Consider the following 18,958-nt stretch of genomic DNA (forward strand, 5'->3'; position numbering starts at 1 on the left):
TGTAGTAGGGGGAAGATGGGCCTTTGCTCCCATTGTTTTTTTGGGAAAGCTCCGTTTCCTTTTCCAAGTGGGCACTGCTCTGAGTAACCCCTCCCTGTACCTGCTGCCCGTTCATCCCAGGACTGCAGGGATCCATCCCAGGAGGTTCTGCCTCCTTAATCCTCACAAACAAGGCACAAACAGTAATTGAGAGCAAAGTTACAAGCCGGCCCAAGGAATCAGCTCCTTCTGGGAACAGGGACGGAGACCCTCACCCACAAGTCCCTTGGCACGGCGAGCACCCTCCTTAGCACCCCAAAAACGCTCTGAGGAGGCTGTAAGGGGAGAAACGCAGCCGAGGCACCCTTCATGAGGAGGAGGAGGGCTCCGAAGGCATCCCCACCCCGGGCTCTCCCTGCAGCCTCTCACCTCCGGGGGGTGCTCGCCCTTCTCGGCAGCGCTGCGCTGCGAACCGCGATGAAATTTCCTGTGCGTCCCAGTCCGGCTGCGGCTGCGGGGCTGCTCGGAGCGTGCGGGGGCTCTGCAGAGGCCGCCCCAGCCCGGCCACCCCTGCGACATGGGCACGGCGCGTCCCCGGCCCGGGCTGCTCCTGGCTGCGCTCTGCCTGCTCGCCTCCCACGGTAAGCCCGGCTCGCTTCGCTCTCCTCCGTGCCCGCAGAAACTCTCCCCTCCGGGGCTGTGCTCCGGCACAAGCAATCCCGAGTGTTCGGGGCATTACTCGCTCTCTCCCCCCACGGTTTTGGTGTGTGTGGGATCGAGCCAGCCTTTCACACGGCGCTGGGGTGAAGGGGCTGCAGGGGAGCTGCTGTTCTAAAACTCTGAGAGTTTCGCTTTCTTCCTCTGCTTTGATCTAACATGCGTGGAAGGCAAGCAGCCCCCTGTCCCCGCCAGCCTCCCGGGCTGGAAAAGCCGCTCCGTTCCCTCACTTTTCCCTGGCACGGGGGGGTCCCACGGTGAGAAGAGACCCCTCCAGCAGCGCAGGGGGAGCTGAAGAGGTCTTTTCTCGAGAGAGAGAGAGGGGATTTGTGCCCGCGGGGCTGGGATACCCTCTCTAAGGATGCTGCCGGGTGGGCAGCCGGGGCCACCGAGCTGTCCTGGCCCGGAGTGAGCGATTCCCGGGGCTGGGAGCGTTTCCCAGCCCGCTGGCAGCTCTCAGCGGGATGGATGCTGCGGGAAGGGGATGCTCTACTCCTGAGCCCGCAGAGCAGCGTTCCCCAGCCCGCTGGCAGCTCTCAGCGGAATGGATGCTGCGGGAAGGGGGATGCTCTACTCCTGAGCCCGCAGAGCAGCGTTCCCCAGCCCGCTGGCAGCTCTCAGCGGGATGGATGCTGCGGGAAGGGGGATGCTCTACTCCTGAGCTCGCAGAGCAGCGTTCCCCAGCCCGCTGGCAGCTCTCAGCGGGATGGATGCTGCGGGAGGGGGATGCTTCACGCCTGAGCCCGCAGCAGCCCCGGCAGAGCAGCGTTCCGTGCGGGGCTCCGGGCCAGGCAGGCAGCGGGGCCGGTGGCGTTAACAACGCGGTCCCACCGTGGACGGAGGCTCGGAGAGGGAAGCTGGGAAGGAGCGTGGTCCCTCCTCCCTGCCCGGCGCAGGCGGGGGTGAGCATCGGGCTTGGCTTCACCCTCCCTCCCGGGACAGAGTGGCTGCCACCACGGTTTCTCCGGGAAAAGATCCCAAAGGTGCCCCAATGGGGCCAGAGGTGCCTTCTCCTCTCCTGTGTGACAGCGAGGCTGCTGTGGACTGGACCACGTTTTGCTTCTCATCCGAGCCATCAGGGAGCAATTCCCAGCATGTCCACGGGGATTTGGATGATTTCATTTATGCATCTGGGGCGCTGGGACTGAACTTCAGGCCTTCTGCAGTGCAACGAGCTGGGATGCTGATGTTCGGCGTGAGGCTGGTGCCAGAGGAACTGAGCTTTGCGCAACCCCGCGCCTGCCAAAACTTCCCGAGCCCCTGGCTAATTTTAGCAGGGATTGATGGAGAAGCGGCCCTTGGAGACATCCAGCTTGGGGATGCTGGCAGCAAGGTGGGTGGGGAAGTGGCTCCTCTTCCCCTACAGCACGGCAGCTGAGCTGGGCTTCCCAAAATCACATCCCAAGCGCCGTCCCTGAGCCAGGGGTGTGCTGGAAGAGGAGCAAGACAGGACCCCCGAGGCTGCTCCCTTCCCTGCCTGGATGATGGGAACCCCTCTGCTGGGAACCCTGTTGGTGGAAACCCCACTGCTGGGAAGCCATTTGGCCCCTGGGGTGCAGGAGATGGGGGCTGTTAGCACGTCTCAGGCATCTCCAGCAAGTTTTTTTGTCTCCTCTTTCCTTCGTGCTCGAGGTATTTCTGCACATCTCACCTGGCTGATAACTGTGAGGCACTATCACAGCACAGTGATGATGGGGCTCAGGGCACTTTGATGTGAGCCTGCTGTGAGAACTCCCAGAAGAGGAAGCAAAGCAAGCAGAGCTCCTTGCCCCATCTCTGTCTCCCTCCTCTGCAGCAGGTGAGCCCCTCCAAAGGCTCCATGCCCTGATCCCTGCAGGATCAGGAAAAGAGTGGAAATCCCATCTGCCAAGCACAGGAGGGCAGCGCAAACACCTGCTTGCCAGGGCCAGGGACCAAACCTAGGAGAAGCAGCCAGGAGAGGCTTTTGGTCGCTGACCCAGAATAAAATCCTGATTTATTTGAGCTGCTGGTCAGCCAAGCAGCACAGGTTTCTGCACTTTTTGTGTTTCCTTTTTGTCTGAAAGCAGAGTTCCCAGGTGTCAGGAGAGTGATGCCAGCACTGCACTGGGCTCTGTGCCCCACCAACACAACACCACTGGCTGCAGACAAAGTTACTGAGGAGCCAAGGAGGAAAAGGGATGCTCCTGGCACCTGCTTGAGACCCCCTCTGCCTTTACCAGATGGTGACAAGACAACAGCTCTCAGCTCAGCCCTCAGCTGGTCCAGCCAGTTGGAGATGCACAGAGATGGGCGTCTGGCTTTATCCTGGCATTTGCCAGCAGCTCTGACTTCAAAGGGAATGGCTTGGCAGGGGTGTGGAAGGAGCCAGGCCTGGGCTCTGGGCATGGAAGAAGCCCAGGAGATTAGGGATCTGTGGGCTTTGGCATAAAGACGCCACCAGAAGACATCTCCTCTGGGCTCCATCTGGCATCCAGCGCGTGTTTGAAGCCTCGGTGCCTCTTGGGGAGGGAGCACCAACTGCCCTGGCCCTGCTCTGGGCTGCACTGTGCCTTGCCAGCTGCTTTCCCCTCCACTGCAGGGCTCTGAGAGCCTTCCCCCGCTGAGGAGAAGGAAGGGGAGCCTGCAATGCTGAGGGTTGCACACATGGTAACCTCTGCCCCTCCCCGAAAGCGTGGGCTGAGCTGACTTTCCATCCAGACGGTTCCCATCAAGCCCTGGAGGTGGAGGCTGGATGGCTCAGCAAGGCAGAGCCTCACAAAACACACAAGGATGAGCCCTCCTTCATCCGAGGGGGTGTGTGGAAAACAAAAGGCTCCTGCAGGCACTTTTGGAAGGTGTTGGAAGTGTGGCTTCCTCCAATAGAGCCCTGGCTTCCCTTCCTGCGGCTCCCAGGAGAGCCCCGATGTGAATGGGGCACTTCCCCTTGCAGCAGGTATCAGGAGCACATCTGAAGCGCCTTTTGTGCTCAGAACCCCTCCAGCCTGGCTGTGCACCGTGGCCCCAGCAGCAGCGCAGCAGAAGGAGAAGTCAGGGCCTGAAAACGAGACTGAAAGAGGCAGTGCTGAGCTCAGGCCGCACAAACCTCAGCCCAGAGCAGCTCCAGGCCGTGCCCTGCGCGTGCAGTGGGGAGCAGGAAGCAATTATCCAGCGTGGTCAGGCAAAGGTCACAGCATCCCTGCCTCTGGGGACTCCAGAGCAGAGATGCAATGGGGCTGAGCCCCCTGCCAAAGCCTCCCTGTCCCTGCAGAGCATCCCTGCAGAGCATCCTTGCAGAGCATCCTCGGGCAGCGACTCAGCGGCTGCTCCTGCACCATCCCCCGAGAGTCACAGATAACCACCAGCGGTGGGAGGCACGATTTCGGTTTCATCTGGTGACACAGTGCTCTCTGGGTGGCCCAGCAGTGGGAGCCCTGGGCTGGCTGGCTCATCACACCCAGCCTGTGACTACTGACGCCCTCGATATAGCAAGCGAGAAACCTCAAAGCAAAACGTGGCACAACAGGATGTTACCAAAATAAAAAAGAAACATCTCGTCCTTGTAGCATCTTCTCCGCTGCAAACCAGCCCCAGAAATCTCTTTTCCACTGTAATTTGAAGTAAATAAACCCAGAATCTGCTTTTCCTCCTGCTTTCAAAGCGATGTTAGCGCTTCTGCAAACGTGAAGGAGTGGCAGGAGCAGCAAAACCTCTCCTGGCTTTGCACTTTTCCATCCCCTCAAGCACAGTTCCCCTCACCCAGCAGAACCCCCCACCCACGTGCTGGGGAAAGACCAGCAGTGCCTGCTGCTCCCACTCTGCTGCCACGCCTTCTGCCCACATTCCAGAATTTCTCTCTGAAAATTGTTTTCATTTCCCAGCAGCTCCTAGCTGTCAGCATCAGCCAGTTCCCCCTTTTCCTCCCTGGGGGCTGAGAAACAAGGAGGGTGGATCTGGGGCAGAAGGAGGGGCTCTGCTCCTCCTAGCACTTTTCTGTTTGTTTTCGCTCCTGTTTGTTATTTTTCTGCAGCTGGCCCAGCTGTGCTGGTGTTTCCTCCCTCACAGGCCATAACCCTGCTGCCTTGCTCCTCCTCTGCCTCCCTGCCCCACACCTCTGCTGGCCCCAGGGAGCTCCTGCCTCCCTGCTGCAGGTGCTAAACCCTGTTTAAAGCATTTCTCTCATGCAGAGTTGATTTCTAGGGTGAAGTTGTGCTCCCAGCCCCACTACAAAATCCTGCAAGATTTGGGTTAGAAGGGAGTTAAAGATCGTGCAGTTTCCACATCTTCCCCTATCCCAGGTTGTTCAGAGCACCATCCAACCTGGCCTTGGGCACTTCTGGGGATGGGACAGCCACAGCTCTTGTGGGCAAACCCTGCCAGGGCCTCTCCACCCTCTGCCAGCATCGGTGGTGGGTTTGCAGTGCTTTTTTGGCCAGTTTTGCTACAAAAAGTTGTTCTACTATCAGAACCCAGGACATTGCTCTGGCTGCCCTGGGTGAATGGAGACCCTGGTAAGAGGCTCAGAGACCTTGGCACGGAGTCACAGACACCTGTGCCTTTGATTTTAGCCCATGGAAACAATTACCAACTTTGTGTGAGGAGTTACAAGCCACAAGGGTTTGAGTGGAATGATAGTGAATTCATCACAGGGTGAAAAAGTAGAATTTTTGGGGTTCAATTTCTGGGGTTAGAATGGGGGTTCAAGAAGGTTCAATTTCTGGGGTTAGAATGGGGGTACAAGAAGGTCAATTTTTGGGGTTAGAATGGGGGTTCAAGAGGGTTCAGTTTCTGGGGTTAGAATGGGGGTTCAAGAGGGTTCAGTGTTTGGGGTTATAATGGGGGTTCAAGAGGGTTCAGTGTTTGGGGTTAGAATGGGGGTTCAAGAGGGTTCAGTGTTTGGGGTTATAATGGGGGTTCAAGAGGGTTCAGTTTTTGGGGTTAGAATGGGGGTTCAAGAGGGTTCAGTGTTTGGGGTTATAATGGGGGTTCAAGAGGGTTCAGTGTTTGGGGTTAGAATGGGGGTTCAAGAGAGTTCAGTTTTTGGGGTTATAATGGGGGTTCAAGAGGGTTCAGTGTTTGGGGTTATAATGGGGGTTCAAGAGAGTTCAGTTTTTGGGGTTATAATGGGGGTTCAAGAGGGTTCAGTGTTTGGGGTTAGAATGGGGGTTCAAGAGGGTTCAGTTTTTGGGGTTATAATGGGGGTTCAAGAGGGTTCAGTGTTTGGGGTTATAATGGGGGTTCAAGAGGGTTCAGTTTTTGGGGTTAGAATGGGGGTTCAAGAAGGTTCAGTGTTTGGGGTTATAATGGGGGTTCAAGAGGGTTCAGTTTTTGGGGTTAGAATGGGGGTTCAAGAAGGTTCAGTTTTTGGGGTTAGAATGGGGGTTCAAGAAAGTTCAGTTTTTGGGGTTAGAATGGGGGTTCAAGATGCAAGATGGAGGAATATGGGTGTGTCCCGTCTTTCTTCTTCTTTTTGTTTGCCTCCACTTTCTGCTATGATGGTGGCACTTCTGGATTGGTTTAGAGTAGAGACAGACTGTCTCACATAGGTGATGGGTATTGGAAAATTTTTGTGAATAAAGTACACATGGTTTTTAGTATAAAAACTAACACCATCCAAAGGGTGTGCCGCGAACCGACCTGCTGGACAGATCTCAGCAGGTCAGAGAAAGAATGTGATAGATAAGAGAAAATAAACAACCTTGAAAAGCAGAGCTGAGGAATCTCGACTTCTTCTTTGGTCACAGGGGTGGGAAAAAGACTTTTTAATGCCTTGGGAGCCATTTCAGCACCACAAAACCCAGGGTAAGCGCAGGCTCTGACGCGGCACCTTGTCCTCGGCAGGAGGAGCAGCAGCGTTCCTGATCAGCACCCCGTACTCGCTGTGTGTGTGCCCCGAGGGCCAGAACGTGACCCTGAGCTGCCGCGTCAGCGGCGCCCTGGCCGAGCGGCACGACCTGCTCTACAAGACCTGGTACTTCAGCAGCACGGGTGACCAGGGCTGCTCCGACAAGCGCCACGTGCGCAACGTCACCGACAGGGAGCTGCACCACGACCTGGCCAGGCACCACAACGCCTCCCAGAAACCCTCCTCCCCGGGCAGGCCGAGCGGCCACCGCGGCGTGGAGCTCGTCCTTGACCACCACGGCGCCTTCCACATCGTGGTGACCAACGTGACGCTGCAGGACAGCGGGAATTACTGCTGCTACGCCATGGAGGTCAGCAGGGAAGGGCACGGCAAGCCCCACACCCTGCAGGTGGCCCATGGCTTCGTGGAGCTGCAGGTCCAGAGAGGTGAGGCTGTCCTGCCAGGGAAAGGGTATGGGGGATGCAGCAATGGGGATGGGGAGGCCATGGTGAGCCCCACACCCTGCAGGTGGCCCATGGCTTCGTGGAACTGCATATCTGGAGGGGTAAGGCTGCCCTGAAAGCCCTGCCAGGGAAAAGGCTGGTGGGCGATGAAGTTCTGGGGATGGGAAGATCACGGCAAGCCCTGCACTCTGCAGGTGGCTCATGGCTTCATGGAACTGCAGATCCAGAGAGGTGAGGCTGCCCTGCCAGCCCTGCCAGGGCACAGTGCCAGGTGGGGGATGCAGCACTGGGGATGGGGAGGCAGCTGTGCTGATGCTGGAAGTGCAGGGCACTTCTAGATGCAGTTCCAGAAGTCAAAGTTGAAGGTTTCACTCTCAAGCTGTGAAACATTTAAAAAAAAAAGGAAAAAATCTTGATAACTCGAGAGGCTGGAATGCAGTAAAATCCATGGTACATAGTTTCAGTGATCTTCAACATCCTTCTGGCAGAGAGGAGAACAAGGCTCAGCTTGAAAGGAGCTGGCTGGTGGTGCAAGCCAGGCTGAGGGCTCACAGATAACCTTGGGACAGCAGCCCAGTGGGAGAGGCAGGAGGGAGGGGAAGGCATCTCCTGGCCTTGATTTGCAGCGTTAGCTTTTCTTTTAAACTAAAAAAAATAAATTAAACATTGTCTGCACGGTCAGGGATGGGCCCTGTTGCCATGGACAAAGGGGGTCTGGCAGCAGGGATCTCAGGGAACACTTTTCAGGATTAAACTCCTGCTTTGGGCTGCTCTGGGATGATGTTCTCAATACCAGGCAGAAAAGGCAAGGACAAGCCAGCAGGTCGGGAGTTCTATGGGACCTGAGCGAATCCTGAGCTTCTCTGTTCTCTTCTGCAGGCAAAGGAGGCCTTCAAAACTGCACATTTCACACTGCCACCGGCAAAGGTAAAGGGCAAAACCCCTCTCTGCTGGCCATCCTGGCCCAAGCATTCCCTAGGGATCAGTGCCCACACACAGCCTTATACCCTGGGGTTGGGAGGGTTCTTTCCAATGCTGTTCCAACAGGGAGTGCATGTTTAGAACAACTGTTCTGTTGTTTCAAAGCCCCTGAGCCCCCTCCCGCAGCAGGGGTTTAGTGGCTGCTGCCCCAAGCACACGGGAAGGGACAGAAAGGCAAAGAGTTGCAGGAGCCTCTTGCTGCACCCCGAGCCCGGGCCACCTCTGCCTGAGCAGGGGAAACCCAAACCTTGCTTGAGTGCTCAGACAGCATGGGGCTCCCCCAGAGCTGTGTCTAGACATGGAGATGCCCCCACTTCACTGTGCAGCTGAGTCGCTCTGTCTGTCCCCCTTTGCTGGCTCCTAAATGGGCAGATTGGGCTAAAATTATTTTGCAGCATGCCCAGACAAGGCAAGCAGTTCCTGCTCCCCATGAGCTGTGATTTCCTGTCCCTAACCTTCAGTCTCAAGTGTTGGGACACCCTGCCCTGTCAGGAAAAAAGAGAAAAATGTCCCCTCCTAAAACACAGGCACACGGGGAAAGAAGCTGCTTCCTCACAGGGATGCACAGGAGAGGAACTGAACCTGCCCCTGATTTAAGCAGCCCTCAGCCTCACCACAAGCCATCCCACAAGGACCTCCTCGATGGCCACAGATGTGCCTGCAGGCTGCCAGGCTTTCTGGGAGCCCCTGGGGGTGGCATTCTCAGGGGCACATTCATTAGCACAGGGTGACAAGCCCTTTGATGCCTGAGCATTTTGAGGCTGGCATTCTCAGGGGCACATTCATTAGCACAGGGTGACAAGCCCTTTGATGCCTGAGCACTTTGAGGCTGGCACTGGGTCAGAGTCAGCGCCCCAAAGCTGCTGGGAGCCTTTATCAGGTTTCTCTCCTAGAACATCAAAAACCTTGGGATGTCCTGCAGCAACGAAGGGGTTCGGCTGGGGTTCTGACAGGATGCTTCAGAGCTTGTCGCCACAGCTGGCAGTGCATCCTGGTGGTGTGGGACCACACTGCCTCAGCTCTGAGGCAACACAGGGCTGCCCTGTGCTGGATTTAATGATCTTTAAGGTCTCTTCAATCCTAAACGATCTGTGATTTTGGCCTGGGGAACCCAAAGGAAGGTGGATGGTCGGGCTGATCTCCGCTCTTGTGTTGCAGACATCACGGCGGCCGCGCTGGCCACGGGCGCCTGCATCGTGGGCATCCTCTGCCTGCCCCTCATCCTGCTCCTCATCTACAAGCAGAGACAAGCTGCCAGCAGCAGACGTACGTGCCAGGGCCCACTCTCCCCTCCTGGGCTGGCTGGGGTGTGCTCCACTGGGACCAGGTCCCGTGGATGTGGTGTGAGGTGCCCTGCCAGGATTCTCCTGGAGCTCTCCTGGGAAGCACCAGCCATTCCTGCAGGCTGCTGTGGGACAGGAGGGGACACCAGCAGCGTGCTGGAGGCCCTGACACTGTGAGGAGGATCCCTGCTGAGCTCTTCCCCCACACCCACAGTGAGAGCCGTCTCATGTTCTCATCCCTCCCTCCACTGCACGCCCGAAACAGAAGCTTTGCCTCCTAAGTAACTGAAGAGCATTATCTGCACTTTTTCTCACCTTCCCCTTTAGAAAGACCCTGGCATGTCTGTGGCCATAGCACAGGTGTCCCCTCTGCTGCCCCAGCCCTGGCTGTGCTGAGGCAGAGCCCCTGCCCCTGCCTGGCTCCCCAGGATTTCAGAAATGAAGCGGAAAGGGGCACCACCTTTAACTGGCAGAGCCATTTCATCACCCTTGGGCAAGAGGGGCCCTGTGGTTTTCCTCTCCCAGCTCGGTGGGGGCTGTGGGGCTCCGAGGAGCCCTTTGGAGAAGTGGTTTGTGCAGCAGCAGGAGGGCACAGTGCCAGCAGTGCCAGCCACCAGAACGGGAACTGTGCTTTGCACAGCCACACCCTGCAGCCGCCCCTTTGGCTCCCACCTCCATCTGCAGAGCATCACCTGGATGCTGCTTCACCCCAGAGGGCAGGCAAAATCCAGGGGGGTTTGTCTCTCAGGTGTCCTGGACCAGGTTATTCCCACCCAGCACCTTTCTTTGGCACAGTTTGGGCCAAAACTCGAGCATCTCAGCCAGGCAGAGCCCAGTAACGGGGGCTGTGGCAATGAGGGAATGCCTGACCTGGTGCTGCCCAGGCAAACAGGGGCAGCCAGGTGCCAGGTGGTGTTTGCAGAGCCCCAGGTGGGTGCTGAGTGCATCTGGGCACAAACGGGGCTGGGCTGCAGCTGCACCTCACTTCACCCCACTGCAGGAGTGTCCCTTCCCCTTCCTTGGAGCCTGGGGTGTCCATCTGGGGAGTGGACAAGTGGGAGAGGGCAGGGATGCAGAGGAGGAGGTTTTAGGGCTAAAGAAGCAGGTGAGGGAGGGAGGAATGCAAAGGGAGAGGAGGAATTGGAGGGGGATAAGACACCAGAGCCCAGCCCTGGCAGTGGGTCTGGGCCTGATGCTGGGCCCTGTGCTGCCAGCACTCACCCCACACATTTTGCCTTTGGCAGGTGCCCACGAGCTTGTCAGGATGGATAGGTAAGGAACCCAGGAGCTCCCAGCTCCTCACACACCCTGCAGCCTGCATCCCAGACCCTGCTCAGGGCTTGTCCTCTCCTCCTGCCCCTTGGATCTGGCACAAATCCCCAGCCCAGCAGAATCACAGAATCACAGAAATTCAAGGCTGGAAGAGACCTGTAAGATCATTGAGTCCAACCCATGTTGGAATGGAAGGGCTGCTGGTGTCACCCCGCCCTTAGTCCTTTCCCTTTCTGGGAAATCACTGTTTCTCTTCCTTCTCTCCATGTGGAAAGTGCCTCCTTCCCTTTTTCAAGGGCCTGCCTCTCCCTGCACCCCAGGAAGATCTGAAACCACTTGGGCTGAGCTTTCCCTCTGCTCTGGGCTCCCTGTTTGCTCTCAGCTGAGATGCCATGACCTGAAACCACTTTACCCCTGCCCCGGGCTCCCCATTTTCTCTGAGATGCCACAGCCTGAAACTACTTGGGCTGAGTTTCCTCCCTGCACTGGGCTCCCCATTTTCTCTGTGATCCCACAGCCTGAAACCACTTGGGCTAAGCTTTCCCCCCTGAATTGGGCTCCCCATTTGCTCTCAGCTGAGATGCCATGGCCTGAAACCACCTGGGCTGAGCTTTCCCTCTGCTCTGGGCTCCCTATTTGTTCTTAACTGAGATCCCACTGCCTGAAACCACTTGGGCTGAGCTTTCCCCCCTGAATTGGGCTCCCTGTCTGCTCTCAGCTGAGATGCCATGACCTGAAATCACTTTTTCCCTGCCCTGGGCTCTCCATTTGCTCTCAACTGAGATTTCACTGCCTGAAACCATTGGGGCTGAACTTTCCCCCCTGAACTGGGTTCCCTATTTGCTCTCAGATGAGATGCCACTTTCCCCCCTGAACTGAGCTCCCTGTTTGCTCTCAGCTGAGATGCCATTGCCTGAAACCACTTGGGCTGAGCTTTCACCCTGCCCTGGGCTCCCCATTTGCTCTCTCAGCCGAGACCCCACCACCGGAACACGCTCCCTGCCCTGCTTGCCTGTTCCCAACGCTCAGCCAAAAAAAAGCTTTATTTTCCCCTCGGGGATACAAAAACCGAGCTGAAACAAGGACGCCAACGCCTGTGTGTCTCTCAGCAGGGCGCAGGGCATCGAGAACCCCGTGTTCGAGGCGGGGCCGGCGGGCAGCGCGGAGCCCCGGGCCCGGGCCCCGCTGCACTACGCGGCCGGCAGGCTGCCCTCCGAGTCCGGCCGGCACCTGCTGTCGGAGCCCAGCACGCCCCTGTCCCCGCCCGGGCCCGGGGACTGCTTCTTCCCCACGCTGGGTGAGTGCCGGCAGGGCTCGGCGCCTCCGAGAGGCTGGGGAGGGCAGGGGAAAGCGGGGGTTAAATGTCAGCCGGAGAATTGGTGTTGGTTGTTGGGGAGATGGAACGGGGAAGCCTTGTAAATATGATTGTCTGGCAAAAGATTTTGAGAATGTGGAAACTGTAAGGGAGACTGAAATGAAGGCAAGCTTCGAGGTGCCTCAGTTACCGAACAACGCGAAAACAATGGTGTGGCCGGCTGAAGGTGATCCCCTTCTGATGGAACAACACCCTCTGCTTGCAGACAGGCCCAAGGCTCAGAGCAGACCCTGCAGCTTGGCAGAAGGGGCCCAAAGAGGAGTTTTTAGGGTTTAAAATGTAGCACAGTATGGTAATGTAGTGATTCTTATAGGCTGTATGGAAATGCTATAGGATTTGTATCTTGTACTAGATTGGTTAGTGAGAATAAGAATATTCAACACAGAAGGTGATTTATTGGATTGTAATGGGAACTTTGCTCTCTTAGCTCCTGCCTCTTACCCCATTTATTCTCTTACCCCTTTTACTCTCTTTCCTTTTACTCTCTCACCTTCTCATCCTCTCTGCCCCTCTCTTCTCTGGGGCCTGCTCTGGGCTGTGGCAGCTCCCAGCAGGGCCCTGCACCCAGGCCCTCTGCAATAAACCCCAAGTTCCACAACCAGAAGAAGATTTATTGTATTGTAACAGGAACCTCGCTCTCTCATCCTCTTCCCCACTCTCTTTACCCCTCTTTCTCTCTCTGGGGTCTGCTCTGGGCTGTGTCTGGCAGCTCCCAGCAGGGCCCTGCACCCAGGCCCTGTGCAATAAACCCCAAGTTCCACAACCAGAAGAAGATTTATTGTATTGTAACAGGAACCTCGCTCTCTCATCCTCTTCCCCACTCTCTTTACCCCTCTTTCTCTCTCTGGGGTCTGCTCTGGGCTGTGTCTGGCAGCTCCCAGCAGGGCCCTGCACCCAGGCCCTGTGCAATAAACCCCAAGTTCCACAACCAGAAGAAGATTTATTGTATTGTAACAGGAACCTCGCTCTCTCATCCTCTTTCCCACTCTCTTTACCCCTCTTTCTCTCTCTGGGGCCTGCTCTGGGCTGTGTCTGGCAGCTCCCAGCAGGGCCCTGCACCCAGGCCCTGTGCAATAAATCCCAAATCCCAGCAGGGCCCTGCACCCAGGCCCTCTGCAATAAACCCCAAATCCCAGCAGGGCCCTGCACCCAGGCCCTTTGCAATAAACCCCAAATCCCAACAGGGCCCTGCACCCAGGCCCTGTGCAATGAACCCCAAATCCCAGCAGGGCCCTGCACCCAGGCCCTGTGCAATAAACCCCAAATCCCAGCAGGGCCCTGCACCCAGGCCCTGTGCAATAAACCCCAAATCCCAGCAGGGCCCTGCACCCAGGCCCTCTGCAATAAACCCCAAATCCCAGCAGGGCCCTGCACCCAGGCCCTCTGCAATAAACCCCAAATCCCAGCAGGGCCCTGCATCCAGGCCCTGTGCAATAAACCCCAAATTCCACAACCTGGCTGCAGAGATCTCTGGTCTCCGTCTGTCCTGACTGTCCTACCCCCATCATCCTACAGCTGGTGACATCAAAAACTTGGTGGCTTGAAAGATGGGAGGGACCTAAGCCCTCTGTTTTCCACACAAAACCAGAGTTTGCTCACTTCCTGGAATGATATCCCCTCAGCTGCGAGCTGGACTAACACCCCTGCTCTGCCTTTTCCAGATCCTGTTCCTGACTCACCAAATTCCTTGAAAGCCTGAGGAGCCCGGAGGAAACCACATCCTGCAGAGCAGGCCATGCTCACCCAGACAACAGCCCCAGGAGTGCCTTAAGAAACGAAGCTGTGTGCAGGATCCCTGCCCTTGCCTCCCACCCTGCCACTGCCCTGGGACTGGAAGTGAACCTCTCTCGCTCAGATTTTGATTTTTAACTACCTGTTTCCATGGAGAAGTGCTCTGTACTGCCCACATTCTACAGACTAGCTGGAAATTGAGGATGTGGGGATGGGAGGATGTCCTGCACCTGCAGACTTCCCTGAGGATTAACTTATTGCCAGGCTCTCAGCTCTGCAACATCAACACGTTTCTGGATTCTTGACTGAACATCCTCTCTGCAAGTGGATGGTAAAATACTTTATTCAGCATGGAACAAAACAGGATCACCAGCCAACCTTGTACTACCTTTTTCTTTGCAAAACAGGAAGGGGAGAGGCTCCCTGCTGCCACCAGAGCCCTCTTTCCTCACCAGCCTTTTGAAACGGCCATGGACTTGTGATGCTGCTGCCTTTCAGCAGAACACATGTTAGGAGGAGCCTTATTTCTGCTGCACTTTTATCCTTGGCTTGGGATCAGGGCAATTTATCTTTCTGTTTGTTTCATTATCAGTGCTGATTAAAAGGAAAAAAGGATGTTTATGGTTTTCATTTGGTTTCTTTTTTTCTTTTCTGTTTTTTTCCTAATGGCTGTCAGTTAGGAAGTTCATCTGGAGGGTGTTGCAGGATATTCCTGTGAGGAGAGCCTTGCTCTCCTGGGGCCAGCAGGGCCAGAGCAGCCAGAGAGGACTCTGTGATTCTCTGGGGCACGTGGGTGAGCTCAGCAGCATCTGAACAGCAACATCTGGCACTGATTATCCAAAAGAAACTACGGCTCCAGCGTGACTCAGCCCTGGTGATGATATCAAACCTTGTGGCCGACACTGTTACTCAGAGTGTTTGTTTTTGTTTGGTTTTTTCTTTTTTCCTTTTGTTTCTCTTTTCGATGTTAGGTGAGTAAAAAACTGGCCACAAGACAAACATAAACATTACTCATAGCAAAACAGAGTCAGACCTGAGCAACAGTTGCACCAGGCAGTGTGGCCAGGCTGAGCATCCCTGGCAGCACACAAATTTCCACACTGTGGGGCTGGAAGAAACAGTGTCTGCACGATTTGATTAGTCCAGCATTGGCTTCAGCAGAAGCACCCACGAGGTGGTTCAGGGATGAAGGAGAAGCCAGCACCCTCAAGGTGGTTCACGGATGAAGGAGAACCCACAAGGTAGTTGAAGGATGAAGGAGAAGCCAGCACCCACAGGATGGTTCAGGGATGAAGGAGAACCCACAAGGTGATTCAAGGATGAAGGAGGAGCTGGCACCCACAAGGTGGTTCAGGGATAAAGGAGACAGCACCCACATGGTTCAGGGATGAAGGAGAACCCACAGACGGGTTCAGGGATGAAGGAGAAGCCAGCACCCACAAGGGGGTTCAGGGATGAAGAAGACAGCACCCACATGGTTCAGGGATGAAGGAGAACCCATGGAGGGGTTCAGGGATGAAGGAGAAGCCAGCACCCACAAGGTGGTTCAGGGATGAAGGAGAACCCACGGAGGGGTTCAGGGATGAAGGAGAAGCCAGCATCCACACCCCTATGTACCATGGATGGAACTTCCTGAGCTTGGGCTTGTGCTTCATTGCCACCCACAGCTCAGCCCCTTCCTGGCTCTGCAGGGCAATCCAGCACTGGCTGCTGCCTCCAGCAGTTCCTTCTCCCTGTCTCAGCAGCTCCAGCTGGAATCACGCCGGGGTTTTGCCTGCCTGCAGGTCCTAACGGCTTTGCAACCCTCTCCAAGTGGCTGTGCTCCCCAAGGAATGCACTGCCTGATGACAGAACCAAGCTTTGCTGGAAACAGGTTTGGCTCTGTGTGGCAGGAACCCCCTTTTTGGGATCCCTGGTGCTGCAGGCTGAGCTAAGCTCTGCCAGAGGCTCTGGTGGGGCATGTTGGGGCACTGAATGGCATCAGATTTCCCTCCAGAAGGAAAATTAAAGTTTCTGGGAGAGAGAAGAAACAGCTTCCCAGGCTTCCATGCATGCTGGAGCAAGAGTCCTGGCACAGGGGTGCTGGTCCTCCACCTCAGCCCCCAATTCCATGGAGAAGATGACACACATGCTCATGGAAAAGGTGAGCCAGCTGCAAGACAACTTCTGGGCAGTGAGGATCCACCCTGCCTTGCAGTGCCTGGGGCTGTGGGTGCCACAGGATCCTGTCCCAGTGCTCAGGGCTGCTGCACCTTCCTTGGGCAGAGATTTTCCTGCAGGAAGCATCCTGACCACTCTGGGGCAGGGCCAGCCCTTGGGGAGGTGCCCCAGGGTCAGACAGTGCCCAGGTGGCTCCTGCAATTCCCACACACCTTCCAGCTGCAGCTCACCAGCTTGCGAAGGTGTTTTTCCTCCCGCAATGCTTTTTAAAATGAAAATATTTTATCCTTTTGTTCCCACATTTCCAGCTCCCAAGAGATTCCTCTTGGCCAGTCTTCCCTGCTCCCTTGCAGTCCTGGGCATCCCAGATCACCTCTCCCAAGTGAGGACTTCCCAGTCCTCTCCCAGCTCTGTCTCCTCTGCCTCTCCCACGCAGACAAGGCCAGACCTTGGACGGATGGACGGATGGATGGATGGATGGATGGATGGATGGATGGATGGATGTACAAATTACAAACAATCACCCCCTTTTGTGCTGTCCTGGGCATCCCAGATCACCTCTTCCAAGTGAGGACTTCCCAGTCCTCTCCCAGCTCTGTCTCCTCTGCCTCTCCCATGCAGACAAGGCCAAACCTTGGATGGATGGACGGATGGATGTACAAATCACAGACAATCACCCCCTTTTGTGCATTGTTGCACCAGCCTGGAGCTCCCTGTGAAAGCCCCAGTTTCTGGCAGGCAGCAAGGCCCTGACAGACATCATTTCCCCAGGCAGGCACGAGGCCAGCAGGCACCCAGCAACACGCCTTTGACAAGAGCTGAGTGTCCCTGAGCCCTGAGAGGGGACAAAACTCCTCTCCCCACTCAGGAATTGGGTCACTGGGCACTTTGTGTGGCTGGCTTTGGATTGCTGCTGCTGGCAGAACGTGTGCTCGTGACATGGGGGGCACACAGCAGAGCCTGTGGGGACACTGCCTGGGCAGCAGGGAGGGATGAGCTGTGCCACTTGTCCCTGCTGGCACCGGGAAGGGGAGCAGCCATTGCCATGGCAATGGGATTTGCCAGCTCAGCACTCCAGGAGCAGTGTCCCACATCCTCGGTGACAGGGACAAGGAGGAGCTGGTGGCACGGTGTGCTGCAGCCACAGCACAGCCCTCTCTCTCTCTGGGGAAGTGACTTAGCTGGGTTTGAGCCTCAGTGACAGTGCAACTCATGGAAAAGAGGGTGGTGCAGAGGCTGGAGTGCGAACCAAGCGGGAGGGAGGAGCTGAGAGTGCAAAGCCTGAGGTGAGAATCACAGCCACAGTTTGCACTGCTGCCTGCCACCTGATTCATCAGAATGTAGAGCAGGGCTCTGCAGGCACAGGTCTGTAGGCAGAGCAGAGATGGTGAGAGATAGCAGGTGGAGGTGGGGACAGGAAGGATGGCAGAGTGTCACACGAGGCGTCAGCTCCTCTCACCATTTGTGCCCGCGGGTGCTCACTCACCTCTCCACAGAGACGTGGCGTTGGAAGGGACTCAGAGCTGGAAAATGCCCAGCATGGTGTTTGCTCTTTTGGCTTTTTGAGCCATCCCCAGAGGTACAAACAGGGACCCAAGCAAAACAGTCACTTCCCTAGACCATGGGATGATGGGTGGGGTCTCATATCATCCCCCTCTCAGTCTGAATCCATTCCCCCTTGTCCTGGCACTCCAGGCCCTCATCAAAATCACCAGAGCTCTTCTCATTCCCAAGGCCCTCAGCAGACATGCACAGCAATGGTGAATGGAGCTGAGGCTGGGCTGCTGCTCCAGCCACTCCAGTGCTGAGATGGGAGGGCAATGCCTGGAGCCCTTCCAGACCCAGCACCCCGCGAGCAGGGCAGCAGCACCAGCACACCTCCCCACAGGGATGCTCACACTTTTTGCATTTGGAGATGGAGATGAGGCCTGCTGAATGACTGTGAGGGAAGGTCCTGCACAACCAAGCATCAAAGGAGACAAAACCAAATCTGTGCACAGCAGGTTTGGGCCGAGTCCCCAGAACACCACATCCTATGCCTTTTCTCCCATTTCACGTGCCACACTTGATGCCAAGCTCGCTCCAGTCCCTAGAACATCCCACCCTGTGCCTTTTCTTCCCTTTCACACCCCAAACTGAGTGCCAAGCTCGCTCCAGTCCCCAAACACCACACGCTGTGCCTTTTCTCCCCTTTCACACCCCACACTCGATGCCAAGCTCACTCCAGTCCCTGAAACCTCCCACCCTGTGCCTTCTCTCCCCTTTCATGTGCCACACTTGATGCCAAACTCACTCCAGTCCCCAAAACAACACACCCTGGGCCTTTTCTCCCCTCTCACACCCCAAACTAAGTGCTAAACTCACTCCAGTCCCCAAAACATCACACCCTGTGCCTTTTCTTCCCTTTCACACTCCATACTCAATGCTAAACTTACTCCAGTCCCCAAAACATCACACCCTGTGCCTTTTCCACCCTTTCACACCCCACACTCAATGCCAAGCTCACTCCAGTCCCTGAAACCTCCCACCCTGTGCCTTTTCTCCCCTTTCACGTGCCACACTCAATGCCAAGCTCACTCTAGTCCCCAAAGCATCCCACCCTGTGCCTTTTCTTCCCTTTTATGCCCCAAACTAAGTGCCAAACTCACTCCAGTCCCTGAAACACCACACCCTGTGCCTTTTCCACCCTTTCACACCCCACACTCAATGCCAAGCTCACTCCAGTCCCTGAAACCTCCCACCCTGTGCCTTTTCTTCCCTTTCACACCCCAAACTGAGTGCCAAGCTCTCTCCAGTCCCCAAAACATCACACCCTGTGCCTTTTCTCCCCTTTCACACCCCAAACTAAGTGCCAATCTCACTCCAGTCCCCAAACACAACACCCTGGGCCTTTTCTCCCCTTTCACGTGCCACACTTGATGCCAAGCTGGCTCCAGTCCCCAAAACATCCCACCCTGTGCCTTTTCCCCCGTTTCACACCCCATACTCAATGCTAAACTCACTCCAGTCCCCAAAACACCACACGCTGTGCCTTTTCTCCCCTTTCACATCCCACAGAGTGCCAAGCTCACTGCAGTCCCTAGAACATCACACCCTGTGCCTTTTTTCCCCTTTCGTGTGCCACACTCAATGCCAAGCTCACTCCAGTCCCTGAAACATCACACCCTGTGCCTTTTCTCCCCTTTCACGTGCC

At 56.2% G+C, this 18,958-nt stretch overlaps 2 protein-coding genes across 3 annotated transcripts in view; one reads left to right on the forward strand and one right to left on the reverse strand.

Moving 5' to 3' along the window:
• CDH23 (cadherin related 23) overlaps positions 1 to 18,958 on the reverse strand; it is a 204,863-nt gene that overhangs the window by 20,814 nt on the left and 165,091 nt on the right. The window lies entirely within an intron of this gene.
• Positions 451 to 14,220, forward strand: VSIR (V-set immunoregulatory receptor). Of its 2 annotated transcripts, none has more exons than XM_059477544.1 (7): positions 451 to 620; positions 6,496 to 6,945; positions 7,843 to 7,890; positions 9,103 to 9,210; positions 10,472 to 10,499; positions 11,609 to 11,796; positions 13,536 to 14,220. In XM_059477544.1, exons 1-7 carry the CDS (start codon positions 557 to 559, stop codon positions 13,571 to 13,573), a joined length of 924 nt encoding a protein of 307 aa, XP_059333527.1. In that variant the 5' UTR covers positions 451 to 556; the 3' UTR covers positions 13,574 to 14,220. The 2 variants fall into 2 exon arrangements, with proteins under 2 accessions (XP_059333527.1, XP_059333528.1); XM_059477545.1 differs by having other exon boundaries at positions 11,612 to 11,796.

Source organism: Ammospiza nelsoni, chromosome 8 (genome assembly GCF_027579445.1).
Source record: "Ammospiza nelsoni isolate bAmmNel1 chromosome 8, bAmmNel1.pri, whole genome shotgun sequence".
NCBI classification, from domain to species: Eukaryota; Metazoa; Chordata; class Aves; order Passeriformes; family Passerellidae; genus Ammospiza; species Ammospiza nelsoni.